The sequence below is a fragment of the Phocoena sinus genome, chromosome 10, assembly GCF_008692025.1.
Source record: "Phocoena sinus isolate mPhoSin1 chromosome 10, mPhoSin1.pri, whole genome shotgun sequence".
NCBI lineage: Eukaryota > Metazoa > Chordata > Mammalia > Artiodactyla > Phocoenidae > Phocoena > Phocoena sinus.
The window spans coordinates 61,512,678-61,535,932 of NC_045772.1; the positions used below are offsets into that span (position 1 = coordinate 61,512,678).

Genomic DNA, 23,255 nt, shown 5'->3' on the forward strand with positions numbered 1-23,255 from the left:
GCCAGACCTCTAGGACTCTAAAAATCATATCCCATTCTCAATTAAATGAATTAGCAGAGCACAGGGGACCACTGATTTGGGGCTGAGTGTGGGAAGGGTGTGTGGGGTGAAGTACTGGGCCGTGGGTCATGGGTGCAGGGCGGCAGGGATGGGGAGGGCCAGTTGTGCTCTGGTCTCGCCTCTTCCCCTTTCCTTTGCCCTGTCCTTGGCTCCACTTCCTTCTCAGGCTCAGATTTCTACTAAGGAGCACCTGTCAGGTGGGGGTTTTATGATCAGTTTTCTTTAAGGTTAAGATTCACAATTCTATTGTAATTTTCCCCACTGTTGTTGGCCCATCCCATCTACTGGCTCCCTTCTTCTTCTCTGAGAAGGTGTTTCCAAGAACCCAGACCCTTCTTCTGCCCACTCCCCAACCCGTATGCAACCTCTGGGCTCAGAGGCGATTTCTGCCTGATCAGAGAGATAGGACTATGGAGTCAGGGCATTCGTACGCTCGCAGTATGAAATGAGCCGCTCGCAGTATGAAATCAGCCACGGAAGACACAAAGTGATATGCAGCAACGTCTCAACTTTTATTGGCCTCTTGCTCCCCAGGGCACCCTGCTTCTGCTGACTCAATGCCTCAGCACTTTGGTGTCTGAGGTCTCAGACACCACTTTGCCGTCCACGAACTTGAGGGTGGTGGTCTTCTGGATGGTTTGCATGGAGTTGCTGCTGTCCACGGCGTCACCAAGACTGTAACAGAAGACAAAGCCCCAGTTATAAACAGCACCGCAGAGAAAAGAGAAACAAGGGAAGTGGAGAAAAGCCTCCCGATCCCCGCCTGCATGTCCCAGTTCCCCTTCGCTGCTTCCTCCATAAGAGGAAAACTGAAGGCCAAATTCCACCTGTGCTCCAAGAACGGCTAGGAGCAATATTTAGTCTATTCTCTTCTCGGGGCACGCGCAGAGCACCAGCGCAGTGCTCAGTGGGTACCAATGAACAGGCACATGGGGGGTTTACAAAAGCTCAGGCTTTGGGGAGAAGTGGTAGCTTGACCCCAGCTTATACCGAGGAGAGCCCCACTCACTTGAAGTCCTCCCCATCTTCCAGGAGGCGGCGGTAGGTGTTGATCTCAGCCTCTAGCTTGACCTTGATGTTCAGCAGGGCCTCGTACTCCTGGGTCTGGCGTTGCCCCTCCGCCCGGGTCTGGGCCAGCTCCGACTCCAGGTGCAGGAGGACCCCATTGAGCTGCTCCATCTGCATGGCATAGCGGGCCTCCACTTCCCTCAGGCTGTTCTCCAGGCTGGCCTTCTGCAGGGGCATAGGGAGAGGGTCGGGTGAGACAGGGTGGAGGGAGAGTCTCTGCAGCTTTCAGCCCTCTTTGAAACTTTGAGTGCCTACTGTTTGCCAGGTACTAGGGTAGTGAGTAGAAGCAGTGGAAAATACAGAGAGAAACAACTCTTTCTGAGAGAAAGGCACCGAGGGCTCTCACCAGATTTCTCATGGAGTCCAGGTCGATCTCCAGGGACTGGACGGTGCGTCTCAGCTCCGTGAGTGTCATCTCAGCAGCTCCTATCTCAGCGGTCTGCGAGGTGACCACTGTGGTGCTCTCCTCAATCTGCGGGGGGGATATGGTCCTCAGGTACCTCCTTCTGTCGGCCTCCCTCCCGCACCCTCGTGCCTCTTGTGCTTAGCCTGGCATCCATCCCTCTCCCTCGTGTACCTGCTGGGACCAGTACTTGTCCAGCTCCTCTCGGTTCTTCTGAGCCAGCTCGTCATACTGGGCCCGGATGTCTGCCATGATCTTGCTGAGGTCCTGAGCTTTGGGGGCATCCAACTCCACGGTCAACCCAGAGTTGGCAATCTGGTTTTGTAGACCCTTTACTTCCTAAAGGAGAAAGGGACAAAAGTGAGGAGGTGCTCAGGGTCAGAGCTCCAGGAAGCCTCTTCACCTGTGACTGCCTCTTCCAGGAGGCCTATGGGATCAGTTGGAGAACAGAACAGGGGAATCTCTTGACTTTGCTCTCTGGGTGTTGCCAGTTCTGGGCCTTCTACTCCAGATGGCTAAGATGCCAGCTGTCAACGCCATGCTTGTCACTGACAGGTGGTGGTTTCTCTCTCCTCGCTTCACCCTGTCCCTCCATCTACAAACCTGCTCCCTGTACCTTCCTCCCTCACCTCCTCCATCAGGTCTCACTTCTACTGCTAGCTGTTTCCACTGTGGTCCTCATCTCATCCTCTCACCCATGGCCTTTTGACCTCATCACACTCTAATTCAGGTGACCCACCGAGCGTGGCAACAGTCTGATGAAGAAGCCCTCAGGCTGGTAGTCCTAAACTCCCCTGCAAGGCGGCTTGCAGGCGGCCTGCTCCGTCTAGTCCCTGGCCCAGACTCATCTTGGTCCCTTGGTTCCTGGCTTGGCCAGGGTCCCCTGCTTGCCTCCTCGTGGTTCTTCTTCATGAACAGCAGCTCCTCCTTGAGAGCCTCGATCTCAGTCTCCAGCTGCAGCCGGGTGACATTGGTGTCATCAATGACCTTGCGGAGCCCGTGGATGTCACTCTCCACAGACTGGCGCATGGCCAGCTCTGTCTCATACCTGTGGGAGTGGAGGTGATTGGAAGGGCCCCGTCTCTGATCCTGAACCTTCTCAACCCACGCCACCTACTAAGAGCAGCCCCATGCCCACTGCAAACCAGCCACCTGATTCAGAAATCAGGCAGTAATCCTCTGAGCACTGTTCCTGGCACTTGGGGGACAGTGTTCTTACACTGGGTTACGTGAAGAATAAACTGATGGAGCCTTACTCTCATCCACCCAGCTCTACCCACAGCTGAACAAGAGCCCCCTAACGGACCCCAGCTTCCTAGCCCCCAGCCTTACTTGACTCTGAAGTCATCAGCAGCAAGACGGGCATTATCAATCTGCAGGACGATGCGGGCATTGTCCACAGAGCTTGCAAAAATCTGGGGGGATTGTAGAGAGAGGTCGCTCCATGAATGGGAAGTCAGTGATGGGGTGGGCTGAGTGTGTGGAGGGTGTCATGTGTCTCAGTGAAAAAACCTTCCTAGCCCTTGGAATAACCAGAGACTTTCCTTGTATACCTATCCCCTTCTACCTGTGCCCCCTCACGCTGTTCCCTCCTTTCCTGGAGTCTCAAATCCCAGCGTTCCCAGTCTCCTGCTGCCCTTCCTTCTAGGCCTCTGCTGGCTGGCCAGCCCGGAAGTGAGCAGTTACTAAACCGCCCTCTCCCTGGCCCTCTCCCAGCATTTTTCCTAGTGCACCTGCTCAGCATACCCCCGCCCCACCGGTGGGCCTCCTGTTTACTCCCAGATGACTCAGCCTTATAGCCACATCTGCTTAACCCCTCCAATTGTCCCCTCTCCACCAGAAGCCAGAGTGTCTGGGCCCTCTTTATTGAGCCTTGTTTCACCTCCCTCTCTGCTGTCCACTCCTCTGCGAAGCTCCCCCCTCCTCTTCCCACTCGGCCCTCCTGTGCCCATTCACCACCCTTGGGGTCCCTGTGACCAGGGGCATTGTCTATGGAAGTTCGGGGCATTCCTAACCTTCTGCGGGTGGAGTTGGGGGCGGGGCGGGAGATAGACAAGGGGAAGGAGTGCATGCACCCCACCCTACTAAAATTCCTATCCTTGGGGGAGGGAGAGGAAGAGGGGAGTGGATAACTGGAGGGTCAAACGTGGCTGGGAGTTGGGGCTGCTCCCTCCATGTCCCCTTACCTGAACCCTCAGGTCCTCGATGGTCTTCAAGTAGTGCCCCCAGTCTCTGACCTGGGGTCCCTTCTTCTCCAGGTGTTCCCGGATTTTGCTCTCCAGTCTCCTATTATCGGCCTCCAGGCTCCTCACCCTCTCCAGGTAGGAGGCCAGGCGGTCATTCAGGTCTTGCATGGTTTCCTTCTCACCCTGGATGCCCCCTACACCCACCAGACCCCCGGCCATCCCGGCGCCCAGGTTCCCGGACCCCCAGCCGCCCCGGACGCTGGTGGAGCGGGACACGGAGATCCGGGAGCCCGAGCCCCCGGCGCCTGCATAGACGCTGGCAGCGCTGCTGACCGGTCGGACCCCGTGGCCAGGTGACTGCGCGGAGCCCAGGGACCGGTAGCTGGAGAAGGTGGACTGGGCGCTGAAGCTCATGTTTGTTCCGCGAGGAAAGAGCGAGGCCAGGACTCAGGTGCTGGGCCGTGGAGTGTGTGAGGTCCACAACTCAAGTTATAGCTCTCAGGGAGGGGGTGGGTGAGAGCCCGCCCCGGTGGGAACCCGCCCCCCGACAGGCCCCGCCTCCGCCACCAGAGTCGCCGCGGAAGCGCGGAAGCCTGCGCCACAGGTTCCTGACCCTCCCCAGCCTTTCCCCGCCCCCTCAGCACCGTCCTGCCAAGGTCACCCTCCAGCCCCCAGGGTGGCGGTGAGTGAGTGGGGCCGGGACAGCCGTGGGCAGCAGGTGAAGTTGGCTCTGGCAGCTGGGACTTCAGGGCAGGAAATGACGTCATGGTACCCCCCCTCCCCCAGGTAGGGGAGGTACAGGCCTGGTTGAGAATTTGGGGGATGAGTGTTGGGGTCGGGTGTGAGTCTCCGTCGTTGTCCTCAGCTGCAGCCCAAGTTCTCACCTGCAGGGGGCATCTTGGGGAATCCCGGAACCCTAGGAGTCCTGGGGAAGAAAAGTTGGGGGCTGGAGAAGAGGAAGAGAAACGCGATTCTGAGCCTCAAGTCTGCTGGTTTACACTCGACCCCCCACACACACACTTGGTTCCCAATCGTGTCCTCCTGCACTTGTTCCCTAGCACACACTCAGCCCCTATCCTATGCACGTGTATCGTCAATTACCCACAGAAACGCATACTCACCAATTATGTTCACTCTGAACCTTCCCACTCCCTCCCCATCCCTCAGCCCACTGCCACTGAGGCCTGGCCTTCCTCAAGCACTGCGGTTTGAACAGGAGTCCTCACCTCTACACACCTGCGTATCAGCCTTACCCACACCCTGGGTAAACAAATATTTCTGAGCACTTACATTTCGACATATTTGTTGGGCATCTACTGTGCACCAGGCCCTGTTCTAGTTGCTGGGAGAGCAGCAGTGGAAAGAGACCAATAATCCCTCATGGAGACTGTCATGTGTCCCATTTGTTACGGGGCCTGAGAGGACAGACACGCACACCTCCAAACATTCTGGCCGAGACTCAGCACTGGTGGCCAGCCCTTTCTCCCTCCTTACTAGGACTGTTCGGCAGGCCCCCTCCTTCCCCTGCCTCTCCTCCAAAGGCTCTCTGGATCCCAAGCCTGTCCCCAGGGGGCTGCCTCCTCCAGGAAGCTTATGTCAGGATATGGGTGAGAAGGATGGACGTAGGGAAGTTCCCCCTGCTCCCTTCACCCCTGAAGCTGGGTGGTGGCCCTCTGCTGAATGAGCTGGAGGAATCCTGGGGTACTGGGCGTTCAAGTCTGTTGCCACCAGCAGCTCATTTGTCTGGCAGGGCCTGGCATTACACACCTGTCTGCGCTCTTCGCTCTGGGGAGGACCTATCGATTCTTATGGAGCTGCCAGCTGAACTGAAGAGGTGAAGGCAGATGGGAGAGGAGGAATGGGAAGAGGAGGGGCCCCAGGAGTAGCTAGGTCAACGGACCAGACAGAGGGGAGGCACTGCTCAGATGAGGGGCTTGGCCCTGGATCATCCCAGGCCTGGCACCTTCTGGTGAGGAAAGCCCCTCAGCACCCAAAGGGAGCTGGCTAGGAGCAGGTCAGGGTGGGAGCTGGCCAGGGGAGGGTCAGGGCCTGCTGAAGGTCAAAAGGCAAATGGCATGCAAATTAGCATACAAATGAATGCCCACTAGTTTTGCATGGAGGATTTCTGGGAGCTTAGAAGTGCCAGCCAGTCAAAGGGGTTTCTCCTGCTTTCACCTTCACATTCCCCCATGAAGTTCCAGGATTGCCATGTTGTGCAGAATTGCACAATAAGGTGTAGAGGTTACAGATGTGATGTATTGCTTTTGCTGTTTTTGCTAAACTTGAAGTCAGACAATCTGTGGGCTTTGCCAGCTGTGTGACCTTGGGGAAGTCACTTAATTCTGTGTTTCAGTTTCTTCACTGGTAAAAGGAGAAGAAAGCCTGTCCAGTCTATCTCCTTGGGTGGCAATTGATATGCATGTTAATTATTACTCACTTATTCACTGAACAAATGCTACTTACTTACTGGGGAGTAAATCTCCAGGAGGGCAGCTGTGAGGGGGTCAGTGTAATTGTAAAGATGTCTCCACGATATAAGGACTCTTTCTAAGTCACTTAACACCCTTGGGGGACTTTGAATTCCAACAGGGATCAGGCCCAGATCTAAGGATTCTTATCTAAACTCCTTTCCAGGTCTTTCTGTGACTCCTGCCCCACTCCAACTGCTTGGGACATTTTGGGGCCTGGGGAGGAAGGCACTGTCTGGGGCTGGAGGAGGAGAGCTGCCAGCCAGGTCTTATCTCCTGTAGCTGATGTTAGTGGCCGCATTCCTGACCTCTTGCAGCATCGGGGCAAATACCGACCTCAGGTTTCCAGCACCAGCTGCCCTTTTCCACCACATCCAGATTCCTCTGTGATTCAGGGCCTTTTCACTCTTCTGAGAGCCTCTGGGAGAGCTGGGGAGGGGGTGTGAGGGGGGAGTTTCGGGCCCCCAGGTTCCCAGCACTGGGGCTCTGGGGTGGTGGTGGGATGGGCGATGGTGAGGCCGGTCCCTGGAGTAGGAGGAAGGAAGGGTCCCGGTGAGAGGCCAGAACAAAGACAGATGAGAAGGCGAGTCGAGTAAAGGAGCTCAGCAGAGGGGGGTCCTGAAGGAGGGGAAATGGTCCCCCACCCCCATCCTGCCCTGTGTTCCGGTGTCCTGCTGAGGGGGAGCTGGGAACCTGAGAGACAGGTTTAACTACTGAGTAAACTCCGAGATGACCCTGATAAGAGGGGGCGGGTCAGCTCTTTCCTCCCCCTTCCCTACACTCTCCCTTGGAGAGCTGGAGCCACAGCCCTGGGAGAACTAGATAGTGGGGAGATTAAGGGATTGGGGGATCGTGGGGGCCTGGAGCCCTTTAGGCTTTGCTTTATCATTTAGTCTGTAAATTTTGTACCCAACCCTGAGGAAGGGCTTGTTTAGGATAGCAACTGAAGTGTGACGGTTGGGGTCTATAGACCAGACAGCAGGGGGCGGGGGAGGGCGGGGGCGGGAGTCGGATTCTCACCATCGTCTCCAAGGGTTGAAGGATTGAGAACGACTCCGGAAAGGACCTTCCAAAGGTGTGAGTGTCTTGCGGGCAGTGAGAGGTCTTTTTAGTGAGAACAGTAGGGGACAGCAAGGCGGCTGAGAGGTTGGCCTGGGAGGCTCCCCTCAGCTCCCCTCAGTGCAGGGCCCAGCGTGCCAGCGGACCTCCCACAGGAGGACCCCAAGGGCTACTGAGTTAGGGGCAGAGCCTCTGAGGAAGAGAACACACAGAGGGAGGAAGGGGCGAGACCCAAGGGAAAGGGGTGTGGGGGCGGGGTGGGAATTCCTCTTGCTCAGCCCTGAGTCTGGCATGTAGCGAGAGCTCCATAAATGATTTTGATTTAAACAATTAATGAAAAGGGGGGCCGAGGGGTGTGGTTAGGTAGGCTGTGGAGGCAGGTGGGATGATGGGGGTGGCAGCTGGGTTGGGAGCAAGGCCCAGTCTGAATCCCTCAAGACTTTTGGGAATGTCTCTGGAAGGGTCCCTGCCCCATTTGGAGAACCTGGACCTGCCTGTCTAGTGTAGACTGGGGGAGGGGTTCTGAGGGTTCGGGCCAGGCCCTTTCCCCCAGGGTTGGGAAGGTCAAAGAATGTTCTGTACTTTTATATCATTGCTTCAGCTGGGCTTGTATCCTGGGTTATTTTCCAGGGATAAAGGAAGGAAAGATCATGAAGAACATGTAGCTGCCCAGGAATCTCCAGCGATAAAGCTCAGAGAGGGTTCCAGGAAATCTGGCCCTTCCAGAGTCCCCTCAGCTCCCTGGGGTCCCCTGCAGTCTCCTCTGGCAAAGCCAGCTCTCACCCACCAGGCGTGGCCTCTCCTATTCTTATGACCCCTTCCCCTTCCCCCGTCTGACCCTGGTACTCCTGGTCCCTCCTCTGGTACAACCCCGTTACCTCAGTGCCATCCCCCAGCCCATCACCTCTTTCCAATCTGCCAAGAGGTGTGTGGCACACAGGGATGAGTGTGGCACTTGGTGTCAAAAGACCCGGGTTCGAGGTCCCACTGCTGGCTGGGTGACCTTGGGCAAATTTACTTGCCTTGGTCTCCTCAGCTGTAGAATAAGGATAATAGTTACATCTACTCCGAGAGCTTTCATGAGAATCAAATGAGACAATCTGCCTGGAAGGGCTGTGACAGCTGAAGAAGTCAGTTCATTTCCTCTCTCGTCTGGTTTGTCCCCATCTACTCTTTGCCTTCCCAGGTCCCTTATTTTGCTCTCACTACCCTCTAGCCTTCTGCTCCCTCCCCATCACTATTTCTTTACTTTCAATTTGGGCAAAGAGCAGGGGCAGCTAAAACTGAGTCTGTGGAAAAGGGGGCGAAATGCAAAAGTAGAGTGGCTGAAAATCCATCTCAAAATCATCCCATCAATGGCCACGTCTCTACCAGTCTCTCTCCTTTTGGCTTTGAACTAGGCAGATCTACGAGCAATGTCTGGGGAAACTGTCCTGTGAGCAGCTAGACAGGCAAGGCTACAGCTTGAGAGAGGCGTGGGGTATGGAATGCAGCTTGTGGAGCCAAGACTAGCCCTCAGGGCCTTGGCAAAAACTGGACAAAGTCAGCCTCCTCCTTGTCTCCTTGGCCTGTGCACTGACCGACCTGCACAGGCAGGTGGGGTAGCCCTGTCTGGAGCCATGCCCCTAGAGGATCTGGGGGAAATCCTGGTGTGGATGAGATGGCCTAAGGAAAAAGATCAGACAAAAAAAGTGGGCAGAATCTGCATAGAGGGACCCAAGGCAAGAAGAGGAGGAAGAGACAGAGGGAAAAGAGAGGAGAGAGGAGAGGAGGTCCAGACTCCTGACAGCTCCCGAAAGAGACCAGGAGAGAGGGCTGTCATGAAAGCCAAGAAGAAGAAGTTTCAAGGAGGGACAGATGCACACAGAGATCAAGGAGGCTGTGGAGAAGCAGAGCACTTCCAGTAAAGTGATGGAGACCAAAGCCAGATGCTGAAAGGCCAAGGAGTCGGTGCTAAGTGGAAGCAGAATGTAAACTTTTCTTTTACGAAGTTTGGGGGAATGCCCTCGCAGTCCAGTGGTTAGGACTCTGCTCCCTCACGGCTGAGGGTTCGGGTTCAGTCCTTGCTAAGATCCCACAAGTCGTGTGTTGTGGCCAAAAAAAAAAAGAAGTTTAGGGAATTTCCTGGTGGTCCAGTAGTTAGGACTCCATGCTTCCACTGCTGGGAGCATAGGTTCGATCCCCGGTCGGGGAACTAACATCCTGAAAGCTGCATGGCATGGCAAAAAAAAAAAAAAAAAATTAAAAAAAAAAAAAAAAAGGTTTGTCAGGGAAGGAAAGGAGAAAATGGGGTGATACCCTGTTGTAGGTAGCAAGGTTGATGGAAGGTGTCCTCAGGATGGTACTGCTTAGCCAGGCTGATCAGTGATTAAACAAGCAATGACAATGGAGTGAGGTTGGTGCTGGGCCACGGCAAGTCCAGGGCCCAATGGAAGCCCATAGCAGCAACTGCTAACCCAGCCTAAGAGCCTAGGGGAAGTGACATTTCAGCAGAAACCTGAAGAGTGCTAGTACTAGTAGGTGGCAGACCTGGGATTTGTCATACGTAACCTCTACATGCTTCTGCCTCTCTACCAATGGGAAGAGCAGGACAGAGGCAGAAGGAGCCTGCGGCACGTGTGATGAGGTAACACGGTCTACCCGTGGTGCATGAGGCTACGTGAATGGTTCTGAGGTCCCAGTGAAGGTCACACAGCATGGCTCCATGATGAGACCAACCACATGAGAATCTGTATCCTGGGGGAATCTCTTGCTGAGAGATGAGCGGGAGGGAGTGGTGGAAACTCAGAGGCAACGGAATCTAGATTTACAACATTGTTGAAATAGACTCTTGGGGTGGGTTGAATGGGAAAGCAAAGACAACCAGAAGACCTCAGAGGAAGAGGAGTCCAGGGCTTGGGAGCTGACATGATGGATGGCAGCTGCAGTCTAGAAAACAAGGGAGCGCGAGATGTGGCATGTCAGAGAGGGGATCGTCGGAGTTTGGGGTCAGAGCAGATGATATCATTTAAGGGTGGCTGAAAATCATGGAGTTAAGGATCTTAAGGAAAAGAAAGGACAGGAAAAGAGCATAGATTTTGGAGTCAGGCAGATCTGAGTCTGTGTTCTAGCTCTGTTGTTTGCCTGCTGAGTGACCTCGTTCAAGTCGGGTGCCCAAGTTAGTAAGCTTCTCTGAGCTACAGCTTCCTCATCTGTTGTTGCAGGAATTAAATGTGCATGATAGGGCCTGGAGCATAGCAGGTGCTCCCCTGCCTTCTTCTGCTGCAATAATCGTCAGCATGGAGGTTCAAGTCTCTCAGTTTAGTTCAGTTCTACAGTGAGCTGGGGATACAGAGATAAATAAAAATAAACAATAATAATCAAGGAGATGATGATTAGAGGGGACAGATAACCGGACCGAAAAAATACAATGTGATAGGTGCTATGAAAAGTTCTAAAGTAGTATCAGAGGAGGGAATAATTCATCCGTTCATTAACAATTTGTAAGGGAGCTGTTATGTGCCAGCCGTGTTCTAGGCTCTGGGGATACAGCGAAGAAAAGCCAGATAAGGTTGTTGTTCTTGCGGAGCTCACATTTTAGGTGGAAGGGTTGGGATCGTGGAGAACCTCAAGAAGGAGGGAATGCTCTGGCAGAGCTTCAAAAAAATGAACAAGAACTTGTTAGAGAGACAAGGGGGTCAAGGAGAAGTCTTTACAGATAGAACGGTATTGTGATCTGTTACAGTATCCAACAGAGTCACCTCCTCTGAGTTTCAGATATGTATCTCCTGCCTGTCACTGGATATTGTCCCCAGCTGGAGTTTTCAAAGAAATCTTTTTTATTAAAAAATCTTTTTTAGCTGTGCCGTGCAGCTTGTGGGATCTTAGTTCCCAGACCAGGGGTTGAACCTGTACCCTTGGTGGTGAAAGAGTGGTCTCCTAACCGCTGGACTGCTGGGGAATTCCCAAAGAAATCAAGCTTATTAGATGTAAGGCTGGATCTTCCTGCATCTTTTTTTCTTTAAAAAAATTCAGATTTATTGAGGTACAATTTGCAGAGAGAAATGTTCACTCTTTTCAGGGATACGGTTCAATGGGTTTGGACAGATGGATACAGTTGTATCCACCATAAATCAAGATAGAAAACATTTAATCACCTCAGAAAGTCCTACTGCATTCCTTCACAGTCAGTCTCCCTCCCCCACCCCCAGCTCTGGCAACCATCAATCTGCCCCAATGATTTTTCCTTTTTCAGAATGCCACGTAGATTGAATCATAGACTACGTTACCTTTTGTCTCTGACTTCTTTCACTTAGCGTAATGCTTTTGTGTTTCACCCATGTTATTGCATGTATCAGCACTTCGTTCCTCTTTATTGCTGTACAGTATTCTACTGTATGGCGGTATCACGATTAGTTTGTTCATTCACTAGTACGTGGGTGTTTGAGTTGTTTCCAGTTTTTAGTAATTATGAATAAAGGTGTTATCAATATTTGTGCACAGTTCTTTGTGTGGATATAAGTTTTCATTTTTCTTGGATAAAATAGCTAAGAATGAGATGGTGTGTTGTATGATAAGTACATGTTTAACTTTCTAAGAAACTGCCAAACTGTTTTTCAATTGAAGTTTAGTTAATTTATAATATTGTGTTCAAACTATTTTCTAAAGTAACTGTACCATTTTGCATTCCCACCAGTAATGTATGAGGGTTCCAATTGCTCTTCACCCTCACCAGCACTTTCTATTGTTTTTCTTTTTTTAAATTACAGCTTTACTGGCGGGTGCATAGTAATATCTCATTGTCATTTTAATTTGTATTTTCGTAATGACTAATGATGTTGAGCAACTTTTTTATGTGCTTTTGTTGCCATCTGTATCTCTTCTTCGATGAAGTGTCAGTGCGAATCTTTTGCCCATTAAAAAATATTGGGTTGTCCATAAAAAAACGAAAAGACAACCTACGGAATGGGAGAAAACATTGGCAAATGATAAGACAGAAAAGGGCTTAATCTCCAAAATATACAAACAGCTCATACAACTCAAGAAAAAAACAAATAACCCAATCAAAAAATGGACAGAAGACCTTAATAGACATTTCTCCAAATGAGACATACAGATAGCCAGGAGACACATGAAAAGATGCTCAGCATCACTAATTATTAGAGAAATGCGAATCAAGACTACAATGAGGTACCACCTCACACTGGTCAGGATGGCCATCATCAAAAAGTCTACAAATAACAAATGCTGGAGAGGGAGTGGAGAAGAGGGAGCCCTCCCGCACTGTTGGTGGGAGTGTGAGTTGGTGCAGCCACAACGGAAAACAGTGTGGAGGTTCCTCAGAAAACTAAAAATAGAACTACCATATGATCCAGCAACCCCACTCCTGGGCATATAACCAGACAAAACTATAATTCAAAAAGACATGCACCCCTATGTTCATAGCAGCACTATTCACAATAGCCAAAACATGGAAACAACCTAAACGTCCATCAACAGATGAATGGATACAGATGTGGTACAGATGCACAATGGAATACTACTCAGCCATAAAAAAGAACGAAATAATTACCATTTGCAGCAACATGGATGAAACTAGAGATTATCGTACTGAGTGAAGTAAGTCAGAAAGAGAAAGACAAATACCGTATGATATCACTTATATGTGGAATCTAAAATATGGCAAAATGAACCTATTTACAAAATAGAAACAGGCTCACAGACAGAGAACAGACTTGTGGTTGCCAAGGGGGTAGGGGCTGGGGGACGGAAGGACTGGGAGTGTCGGATTAGCAGATATAAACTATTACATACAGGATGGATAAACAAGGTTCTACTGTATAGCACAGGGAACTATTTTCAATCTCCTGTGATAAACCATAATGGAAAAGAATATATAAAAAAAGAATGTCTCTATGTGTATAACTGAGTCACTTTGCTGTATAGCAGAGACTGACACAGCATTGTAAATATACTATACTTCAGTAAAAAAATAAAATTAAATTAAAAATATTGGGTTGTCTTTTTTATTATTTATTTACGAGAGTTTAAAAAAATATATCTAGATTTAAGTTTTTCATCATATATGTGATTTACAACTATTTTCTTCCAGTCTGTAGTTGTCTTTCCATTTTCTTAATGGTGTCTCTTGTGGAGAAGCTATTGGTTTTTTTTTTTTTTTGCGGTACGCGAGCCTCCCGCTGTTGTGGCCTCTCCCGTTGCGGAGCAACAGGCTTCTGACGCGCAGGCTCAGCAGCCATGGCTCACGGGCGCAGCCGCTCCGCGGCATGTGGGATCTTCCCGAACCGGGGCACGAACCCTTGTCCGCTGCATCGGCAGGCGGACTCTCAACCACTGCGCCACCAGGGAAGCCCAAGCTATTGGTTTTGAAGAAGTCCATTTTATCAAGTTTTTAGTTTAAGGATCATGCCCTGGTGCTGTATTTGAGAAATCTTTGCTTATGTGAAAGTCACAAAGATTTTTTTCTGTTTTCTCCTAGAAGATTTATGGTTTTAGATTTTTTTTTTTTTTTTTTTGGTTAATCGTTTATTTATCATGAGAAACTATTCCTTAGCCCAGGTATTAGTAGTTCATAGTTCAGGAACACAGGTAAGTGACAAACTTCCATGGAACTCAACCCAAAGAAATTCCTTATGTTCCAAAATCACTTTGCACTCGGAAAGATACCAGCCTTCCTCATCTCCTCAAAATCTTTTATGGAATCATAAGTTTTGTAGAAATCTGCATATGCCTTCTTTCTTGGTTCAGCCACAGCAAACTTATAGAAAGCTGCAACTCCCAAGGAGACAAAGAATGCTCCAACAATATGAAATCGCAGACGCTTGGCCAGAAGGCCACGCATCTGAGGTTTTGTCAAAGAACTGGAAGCCATGGTAGTTTTTCTCCTTGACAGCAGACTATTTCAAGGTCACGCAATCAAGAACACTCCAGCAGGTCCCACAGGGCCCACTTTGTGACCCGGGCCTGAAGGCCGCGGCACGCGGGCCAGCATCCCGACTTTCGGCGAGCGCGGCCCGGGCAGGGGCCTATGGTTCTAGATTTTACATTTTGGCCTAAGATTCGTTTGAGTTAATGTGTTTGGCAAATATTTTCTCCCAATCTGTGGCTTACTTTTGTATTTTCTTTTTTTTTTATAAATTTATTTTTTGGCTGCGTTGGGTTTTCATTGCTGGGTGAGGGCTTTCTCTAGTTGTGGCGAGTGGGTGCTACTCTTCGTTGTGGTATGTGGGCTTCTCATTGCTGTGGCTGCTCTTGTTGCGGAGCACGGGATCTAGGCGCAGGCTCGGTAGTTGTGGCGCACGGGCTTAGGTGCTCCATGGCTTGTGGGATCTTCGTGGACCAGGGCTTGAACCTGTGTCCCCTGCATTGGCAGGTGGATTCTTAACCACTGTGCCACCAAGGAAGTCCCTACTTTTGTATTTTCTTAACAGTGTCATTAGAATAGATGACATTTTTAATTTTGGTAAAATTCCATTGTCAAATTTTTCTTTAATGGTTTATTTTTGTGTGTGTGTGTTCTAAGAAATCTTTACCTAACCTAAGATCACTAAGTTTTTTTTCTTATGTTTTCTTCTAGAAGTTGGATATTTTTGGGTTTTTTGTTTTGAGTTGATTCTTGTCTATGACATGAAGTACGGGTTGAGGTTAATTTTTTTTTTTTGCATGCGGATGTCCAATTGTTCCAGCACGATTTGTTGAAAAGACTATATTTTCTGCAATGATTTACTTTGGTACCATTGTGTGAGTCTATTTCTGAGCTCTTATGTTCCACTGATGTATATATCTATCCTTATGTTAATACCCCACTGTCTTGATTACTGTAGCTTTATGGTAAGTCTTGAAACCAGGTAGTGTGAGTTCTTCAACTTTCTTCTTTTTCAAAATTGTTTTGGCTAGTCTAGGCCCTTTGTTTATATAAATTTTTAGAATCAGTTTGTCAATCTCTAAATAAAAGCTTACTGGAATTTTGATTGGGACTGCATTAAATGCATGAACTTTGTATATCTCACCATTCTAGATCTTCTTTAATTTCTTTCATTAATGTTTTGTGGTTTTCAGCACACACATCTTGTACCTGTTTTGCTTGATTGGAAGGTATTTTATGTTTTAAGTCTGATTGTTAATGATACTGTGTTTTCAATTTCAATATCCAATTTTTCATTACTAGTATATAGAAATATGATTGATTTTGTATCTTGATCATTTAGCCTGCAACTTTGCTAAACTCTCTTACACCAGTAGCTTTTTTGTAGATTGAAACCTTTTACATAGAATATCATTTCATTTGTGAATAAAGGCAGCTTTATTTCTTCTTTTCCAGTCTGTATGCCTTATTTTCTTTTTCTTGACTTACTGCACTAGCTAACACCTCCATTACAATGTTAAATAAAAGTGGTGAGGGGCTTCCCTGGTGACGCAGTGGTTGGGAGTCCGCCTGCCGATGCAGGGGACGCGGGTTCATGCCCCGGTCCGGGAGGGTCCCACGTGCCGCGGAGCGGCTGGGCCCGTGAGCCATGGCCGCTGAGCCTGCGCGTCCGGAGCCTGTGCCCCGGAACGGGAGAGGCCACAGCAGTGAGAGGCCCGCGTACCAAAAAAAAAAAAAAAAAAAAAAAAAAGTGGTGAGACAGCAAATACCTTTGCTTTGGTCCTGATCTTGTGGGGAGAACATTCATTCTTTCACTATTAAAAATTATGTTAGCCCTAAGTTTTTTGTAAATGTTCTTCATCAGGTCAAAGAAATTCCCTTCTATTCATAGTTTGCTGAGAGTTTTTCTTTTTTTTTTTTTTTTTTGCTGTACGCGGGCCTCTCACTGTTGCAGCCTCTCCCGTTGCGGAGCACAAGCTCCGGACGTGCAGGCTCAGCGGCCATGGCTCACGGGCCCAGCCGCTCCGCCGCATGTGGGATCTTCCCGGACCGGGGCACAAACCCGCGTCCCCTGCATCGGCAGGCGGACTCTCAACCACTGCGTCACCAGGGAAGCCCTTTACTGATTTTCTATTTGTCTTATTAATTATTGAGAAAGGAATATTGAGGCCTCCAAGCATAATTTTGGATTAATCTACTTCTCCTTTCAGTTCTTTTAATTTCTATTTTATGTTTTTTTTAAGTTAATTAATTTATTTATTTGGCTGCGCCTTGTTTTAGCTGTGGCACGCGGGATTTTTGTTGCTGAGTGTGAGCTCTTAGATGTGGCATGTGGGCTCTTAGTTGTGGCATGCGGGCTCTTAGTTGCAGCATGTGGGATCTAGTTCCCTGACTAGAGATCGAACCCAGGCACCCTGCACTGGGAGCTTGGAGTCTTAGCCACTGGACAACCAGGGAAGTCCCTCTATTTTATGTTTTTAAAAACTCTGTTGTTGGGTGCATACACATTTAGGATTCTTATAGCTTCCTGATGAACTGGCCCCTTTGTCATTCTGCAATGTACCTCCATATCCCAGATATATTCTTTGTTTTGAAGTCCATTTTGTCGGATATTCGTGTGACCTTCTTCTAATTTTCCCCTTCTCATGGAACGGCATCACCATCCAAAGAGGTGTCTAGGGCAAAAACCGGGTTGTCATCCTTGACACTTCCCACCCTCCACCACCATATCAGCCCATTATCAAATCTTGTCCACTTTACCTCCTAAATGACCCTTGAATCTTTCAGCTCCTCTCTAGCTCTATAATCATCATCCTAGTCTAAGTTTTCATTATAGTATCTCTTGCTTAGCCTACTCTCTTAGTTTACTGATGTCCTTGAATCCACTTTGGTCTAATGTGCTCTCCACATGGCAAGCAGGCACGATTAAAAAAACCACACACACAAATGAAGTCACCTCTCTAAAGCTAATTAGATCTAACTAGGTCCAATTATTCTTAGGGTAAAGACCTCAAGTCTTAAAGTGGCTGATGAAGCCCTGCATGGTCTGGCCCTCTCAACCCCTGCAGTCTCCCTCTGTACCTTTTCTCCCTCTTGATATGGCTACACTGACTTTCTTTCTGTTTGTGGAACATGTTGTACTCCTGCTTACCCGGGGCCTTTGCACATGCAATTCTCTATAACTAGATCACTCTCTTCTCCTTATTCAGCCTTTTCTATTAATCTACTCATCTCTCATATCTCAGTTCAAGTATTGCTTCCTCAGGGAAGTTTCCCTAACTCCTTCAAATTTAGGTCAGGTTGCTCTACAATATACTCTCTTAGGATTGTGTTCCTCTCGTTAAAATAATGTATAGCAGCTTATATTTACATTTTCCTGAGTGTGATTATTAGGTTATTATCATTCTCTCCAACTAGATTATAAGCTCCAGGGGCCATGTCTATTTTGCTCACCCTTGTGTCCTTAGTGCCTGCACTTATTAGGTGCTCAATAAATACTTGTCGAATATGTAAAGAGTCAATGGGTAGCAGAGAAAAGGAAGAGGCAGAAGATGAAATGGGAAAGGTTGCTGAGGGCTGGGTCAAGGAGGACATTTCAGGCCTTGTAGAGTTTTTCCTTCCTTGCTTCTCAATTTTATTTTGCACCAGATACATTAGGAAATGTGCTATGATCACATGTGCCAAGGTACCACCCACGTCTGCAGGGGGTTGGGGTCTGAGCCTCTATTTGTAACAAGTTCCCTAGTGATGCACCAGTGGCTGTGGGCTACTGGGAAGACATTGAAGCTTGAAGTAGGGAAGTGCCATGGTCAGAATTGCATTTTGGCAAGACCATTCTAGCTGTATGTCTTGGAAAGACAGGAAGGGACAAGACTGGAGATTACTGCCATCATCTAGGCAAGTGACATGAATGCCTGGACTAGGGGAGAATCAGTGGAAAAACAGGGAAGAAAATAGACTCAAGGGAAATTTAGAAGTTAGAAGTTAGGTCTTGGTGTCTAATTGGATATAAGGGGAAAGAACAAGGAAGAATAGCAACCACAATAATTAACAATTACTGAGTACCTATGATGTGCCAGGCATGATCCTATGTGCTTTACACATATCACATTATTTGGGCTCATAACAACCATGTGAGGCAGGTTATAGTACCATCCCCGGGGCTTCAGGTGACTCCTAGCTTTCTCGCTTTGGAGGCAGTGAGGCTGTCCACCAGATAATGATTATGAGAGGAAGGAAGGCCAGGAGGGTGGTGTTAGACAATGCCTTCTGTTTGGAACCTACTGACTTTGCGACTTGGGTGAGACATCCAGGTGGCAGTTGGAAACATGGGTCTGAAACTCTCCTGAGAGTTGGGAGATGTGGGTCCAGGAGCCATCATCCCTGGGAGTGGATGGGATTGTTCAGAAGAGGTTAAGGCACCCATCCCAGGGATACTAACTTTCAAGGCCGAGGTTCTTAATCTGGCCTCTGTGATGGTTTCCTGAGTACATGAATCCCTTGAGGCATACGAGAGATGCTGGCAATCTGTGATGGTGCCTTAGAGTCTCAAAAGTGTACATGGTCCACCAAAAAGATTAAGGGCTATGGATACAAGTGGTGGGTAGATAAAGAGGATTCAGGAGTGAATCAGTAGCGTCCAGTCCAATATTGCAGGGAGGTCAGATAAGAGAAAGCTTGAAAAGGTCGACCAAATTTGGCTCTTAGTTGATCACGGGTGGTTTTAAGTTTCCATGGCTGGTGGCTGGGGTGGGAGTAGGTAGGATGAGGTGAAAATTGAGAATGAACATGACCTCTTTTTTGGGAAGAGGAGAGAGAGGGGTCAAGGGTCAAGGAAAATTTCCCTCCCTCCTTCCCTCTCTCCCTCCCTCCCTTCTTTCCTTCCTTTCTTCCTTGCTTTTTTAAAGTAGAAAAGCCCTTGAGCAGGGATACAGGTAGAGGGGAAAATTCCCTCCAGGGATGGGGCTGGGGGGAGCAGGACCAGAGAGAGATGGTTCTTGATGCAGCGAGGTTCTGAGGGGATAGAGTTCAGAGTGCAGGTGGCGGGCCTGGCTCTGAGCACAGTGAGGGACACCTCCATCTCCAAGAGGGAGGAAAGGGTGGGGATGGATACAGACAACAGATGAGGGGGGCATTGTTAAGGATGGTGGTGGCAGCCATGAGGACCCCTTTGGGTACCAAGAGTTTACGATTCTGGTGACTAGCAGAGGGGAAAGAGTGATGGTGGATCTGGTCTCACACTGGCTGAGGAGACACTGTCTCTTCCTTAGCCTGGACACCCTCCTCCTTATGTTTGGCCTTGTCCTCCTCCAGGAAGCCTTCCTTGACTGATAACTCCATTCTGCCCCTTCCCAGCAGCTGCCTCAGCTCCCCCTTCCCTCTTTGTCTCAGCACAGAGGCCAAGAGCTCCCCTTGGTTCAGTGTCTGCCTGTCTGTCTGTCTCTGGTCTCCAGAGAGAAGGCTCAAGGAAGGAGGTGAGGAGGGGATGGGAGCATTTGTGTATCTGTAAAATGGGTGGCTGCTTCCTCAGGACGTTCCCTCCGCAGCTCTCAAGACAGGCTGTGCCCACAAGGGGGTGTTCAGCCAGAGAAGGCCTACTTCGCATGATCTGGGCAAACAGCCCAATTGGCAGGCTGTCAGCAGGGCCCTCACCTTTGCTCCCTGCTCAGATGGCCCTGGCCTCCGTTGCCATGGTTGCCCCTTAGTTTGGGGTAAACAGAGCTCTCCCTCTCCCTATCCGGACACCTAAGTGTCTCTCTGGGGAGGGGTTGGAATTTCCAGCGTCCAGGTATCCCTCACCCTGCTTCCCAGAAGGCACAAGGATGGTGAGTCACAGCATTTAGGCCCCTTTCCACCCCCTCACTGCTCTCTGGCTGGCCCTGAGGCTCCCTTCTGCTCCACCTGTGTCCTGTGAGAATTGGGGAGGGATAGGGAGAGGGCTGGAACTCACTATCAAGCTGGGTGGTGGGTATAGGGAAGAGCCTTCCTGTCTTCCTTTGGGCTGTTTCTCCTGGGGCCTAGATCCAATCCCTGGAATCAGTGAGAAATTACAGCTTGTTTCCTTGTTTCTCCTGGATCCTTAAGGCCTAGGGTGAGAGAGAGGAGAAGATAGAAAAAACAAATGTGGAGGAGAAGAATACGGATCAGAGTGGAGAAGGTGATTCATCTGGATAGAAGTGAATCTTAGAACCGTCCTTCATTCATTCATTCTGTGAATCAAATAAATTCCCGTGCTGTGTACCAAGGGAAACAGAAACATGTAAGACACAACCCTGCTTTTGAGGAGGTGCCTTGGTGCTGGTGTGAGGGCCCTGGATTTGGAATCTGGGGACCCTGGTATGAGCCCCAACTACCACTTGATGGACAAGTCACTTCTCTAAGCCTCGGGTTCCTCATCTGTAAATAAGGATAATGATACTTAACTCCCAAGGTTATCGTGCAGATCAAAGGAGATGAATATGGACCACTGCCTCATTTGCCGGTGTTCAACACCTGTTGGATGCCTGCCTGTGGCTCAAGTTTGCAGTCAGGGAGGAGCGCTCAGACAAATATGGCCCAGCCCAGGGTGTAATGAGGCCAGTTCTTGGGGTCTCTGTGGGAGAGGCCACTTCCCACAGTGGTGACGGCGGCAGGGAGGTGCCTGCTGGGTGGTTTTCGTTCAGTAAATGTTTGCAGAGTGCACACGGTGCGCTGCAAGGGTAAGGGTTCAGCAGGTGCAGCTTTCAGGGAAGGCCGTAGGCAGGATGGGCAGAACCCCGGGTCTGGGGCAGGGAGGCAGCTAGTGCCAAGCAGGAAAGGCCGAGGAGCTTGACTTTTACTCTGAAGGCAAAGGGAAGTGCTCAGCTGGGGAGTGACAGGTTCCAAGTGGTGTTCATAGAAGATCAGTCTGCCTGGGCCCTGGGAGAAAACACCTCGGAGCAAAGTAAAGTGAGTCCATCGTGGAGGTAGAGGTGGGCGCTGGGCCAGAGGGAGAGAGCCTACATGTCTAGGAGCCTCAGGCAGGCAGTGAGGTCACCTCCCCTGCAGCTCTGCAGGGAGGGGGGCATTCACAGCAGCACGTCTCTTTCTCTGGGGGCCCTTCTCACTTACCTGCGAGAAGGAGGGAGGGAACATCGCAGGGAGGTGGAGAATTTCTCGGGAACACTGCCCCCTTCCGCCTCCTCCCTCCACGGGACCCAGGGCCTGGCTCAGAGGTGGGAGGGGGAGAGGGGGACAGGATCGGGATCCCATCTGGGTCCCTTCTGGGTCCTGCTCCTGTCCTCTAAGAGAGAGGGTGAGTCAACTGCGGTTTTTAAAGCTGGAGAAGTAGTTCATGGTGGCAGAGAGATCGAAACCCCACAGGCCACAAGAACTTCACTGTCTTGAACCCCAGAGAGCTACCTGGGATACAGTGCTGTCCAGCCCTGGGACATAACTTTCTTGGGAGGGAAATTTCTGGCCGGGGCGGGGGTGGGGGTGGGGAGCTGGTTGATAGGAATCGAGGCCCTCAACCTGTGGTGGCACCAGTGATCCTGGCCCCCCTTAGCTCCTACCTCATTTCCGGATGGACCACCCACTCTGGGGTGACTCAGGTATGTGGCTCAGGCCCAAAATCCTCCCAACCCCCTGGGCTGACTCAGCCTGAGCTCCCGGGAATGGTGAGATCGTTCCCCCAGCTCTCCCGAGGTGGGCAGATAAGGTTTATGGCTCATTATCTGTGAGATGGTGGGCTGTGCAGACATACCTCCAACTGCATTCCTCCTGGGCCTGACCCTGCCTTACACAGTCTTTTCCAGGAATTTCAGGCGTCTGAGCGCCATTTATTTTCAGAAACCTGCTTCTCAGCACCTCCTCCCCCTGAGGGGGTCTCCTCCCACCCAGGCCTCGCCTTGCTCTTGTCCCCCTGAGGCCTGCCACTCCCTCTCTCCTCTGGGCCTTGGCTTCTGGACCGGCCTGCCCCACTCGAGGTCCGAGTGAAAAGAGACCCAGCACAGCTCCTTTTGCAAAGAAGCATCTCCCCTTCCCTTTTCCCTCATTTCTACTACTACTCCTTGCCTTAGCTGGTCCTTCCTTCAGTCTAGCCTTTTCTCCCTTTCAATTCTTAAATTAAACTTCCACTTAATTTAATACTTATTTTCATTTTATATCCAGGTCACATTTTCTACATTAAAATATAACCATATAATAACTATAAATGGAGTATAACGTTTTAAAATCGTGACCCACTATATTGTACACCTGTAACATATGATATTGTACAGCAACTATACTTCAATTTAAAAAGACTGTGGATATTGACAAAAACTTTGGATTTGGGGAAAAAAATATATATATTCATGTTGACTTCCCCCACCCCCTACACCCTCAGAGAAAAAAGTGAACTTTACACACCTTGAAAGATGGGATGCACAGAGAAAGATGGAATTGCACCCAAGTAACAAAGAACACAAAGAGACCCAATAGTAGACATGTCAGAAGCTCATAGGTGACAGCTCAGGGCTTGAGGGCTTGCAGCAGGAAGGAGGAGGCATGAAAAGGCTAAAGTTTTGAAATGCTATCGCTGGTGCCACATTGAAAGGGAGAAAAGGCTAGACTGAAGGGAGGACTGGCTAATCCAAGGAACAGAATAATAGGAGTAGAGATGAGTGAAGAGGGAAGGGGGAATGCTCCTTTGAAAGGAAAGTATTCCTTAAAGGAGCTGATGCTGTTTTGTTCAGGGGTTGGTATCCAGTGAGGTAGACTCTGGAGAGCAGGTGAGAGTGGACTTATCAAAGGAGCCCTTTAATGGAGGAGAGGGAGGTAAAAGACAGGGGGAAGGGTGAATTCTTGGAGAAGAGCTTATCGTTTTCACCCATCACAGCAATAGTCCTATATGGGGACTGCACAGGGGCAAAGAAAATCTCTTGCAAATATTATCATCATGTAATTGATTTTATAGAGGCGAGAACAAAAGCTGAGCACTCAAATCAGTGTGATTTCAAGCTTAATGCTTTCCCCAAGACATTGCAATCACTTTGGGAAGTTCAAAGTTCTAAAAACTGAATGAATTTAAATGTCATTAATAATAAAATGTAATTTCAAGGAATTTTAGAAATAAATGGGACTGTTCCTTCACTGTACAGATGAGACAGCTGTAGCTCTGAGAGAGGAAGTGACCTGTCCAAGGT

The 23,255-nt window shown here is 49.5% G+C and overlaps 2 protein-coding genes across 7 annotated transcripts; both read right to left on the bottom strand.

Moving 5' to 3' along the window:
* Positions 1-548: 548 nt before the first annotated feature.
* KRT18 (keratin 18) lies at positions 549-21,369 on the bottom strand. Of its 6 annotated transcripts, XM_032645011.1 has the most exons (11): positions 21,199-21,369; positions 20,060-20,195; positions 6,522-6,710; positions 4,602-4,642; positions 3,718-4,520; positions 2,864-2,946; positions 2,423-2,579; positions 1,706-1,870; positions 1,475-1,600; positions 1,070-1,293; positions 549-735 (listed from the first exon to the last, which is right to left on the bottom strand). In XM_032645011.1, the coding sequence occupies exons 5-11, from the start codon at positions 4,129-4,131 to the stop codon at positions 615-617; spliced, it is 1,290 nt and encodes a 429-aa protein (XP_032500902.1). In that variant the 5' UTR covers positions 4,132-4,520; positions 4,602-4,642; positions 6,522-6,710; positions 20,060-20,195; positions 21,199-21,369; the 3' UTR covers positions 549-614. The 6 variants fall into 6 exon arrangements, with proteins under 6 accessions (XP_032500902.1, XP_032500900.1, XP_032500899.1 ...); XM_032645009.1 differs by lacking the exon at positions 6,522-6,710 and having other exon boundaries at positions 3,718-4,642; positions 21,199-21,367; XM_032645008.1 differs by lacking the exon at positions 6,522-6,710 and having other exon boundaries at positions 3,718-4,663; positions 21,199-21,367.
* Positions 13,761-14,132, bottom strand: LOC116760307 (cytochrome c oxidase subunit 6C-like). Its single transcript, XM_032645013.1, has one exon. It carries the CDS (start codon positions 14,113-14,115, stop codon positions 13,888-13,890), a length of 228 nt encoding a protein of 75 aa, XP_032500904.1. The 5' UTR covers positions 14,116-14,132; the 3' UTR covers positions 13,761-13,887.
* Positions 21,370-23,255: the final 1,886 nt, after the last annotated feature.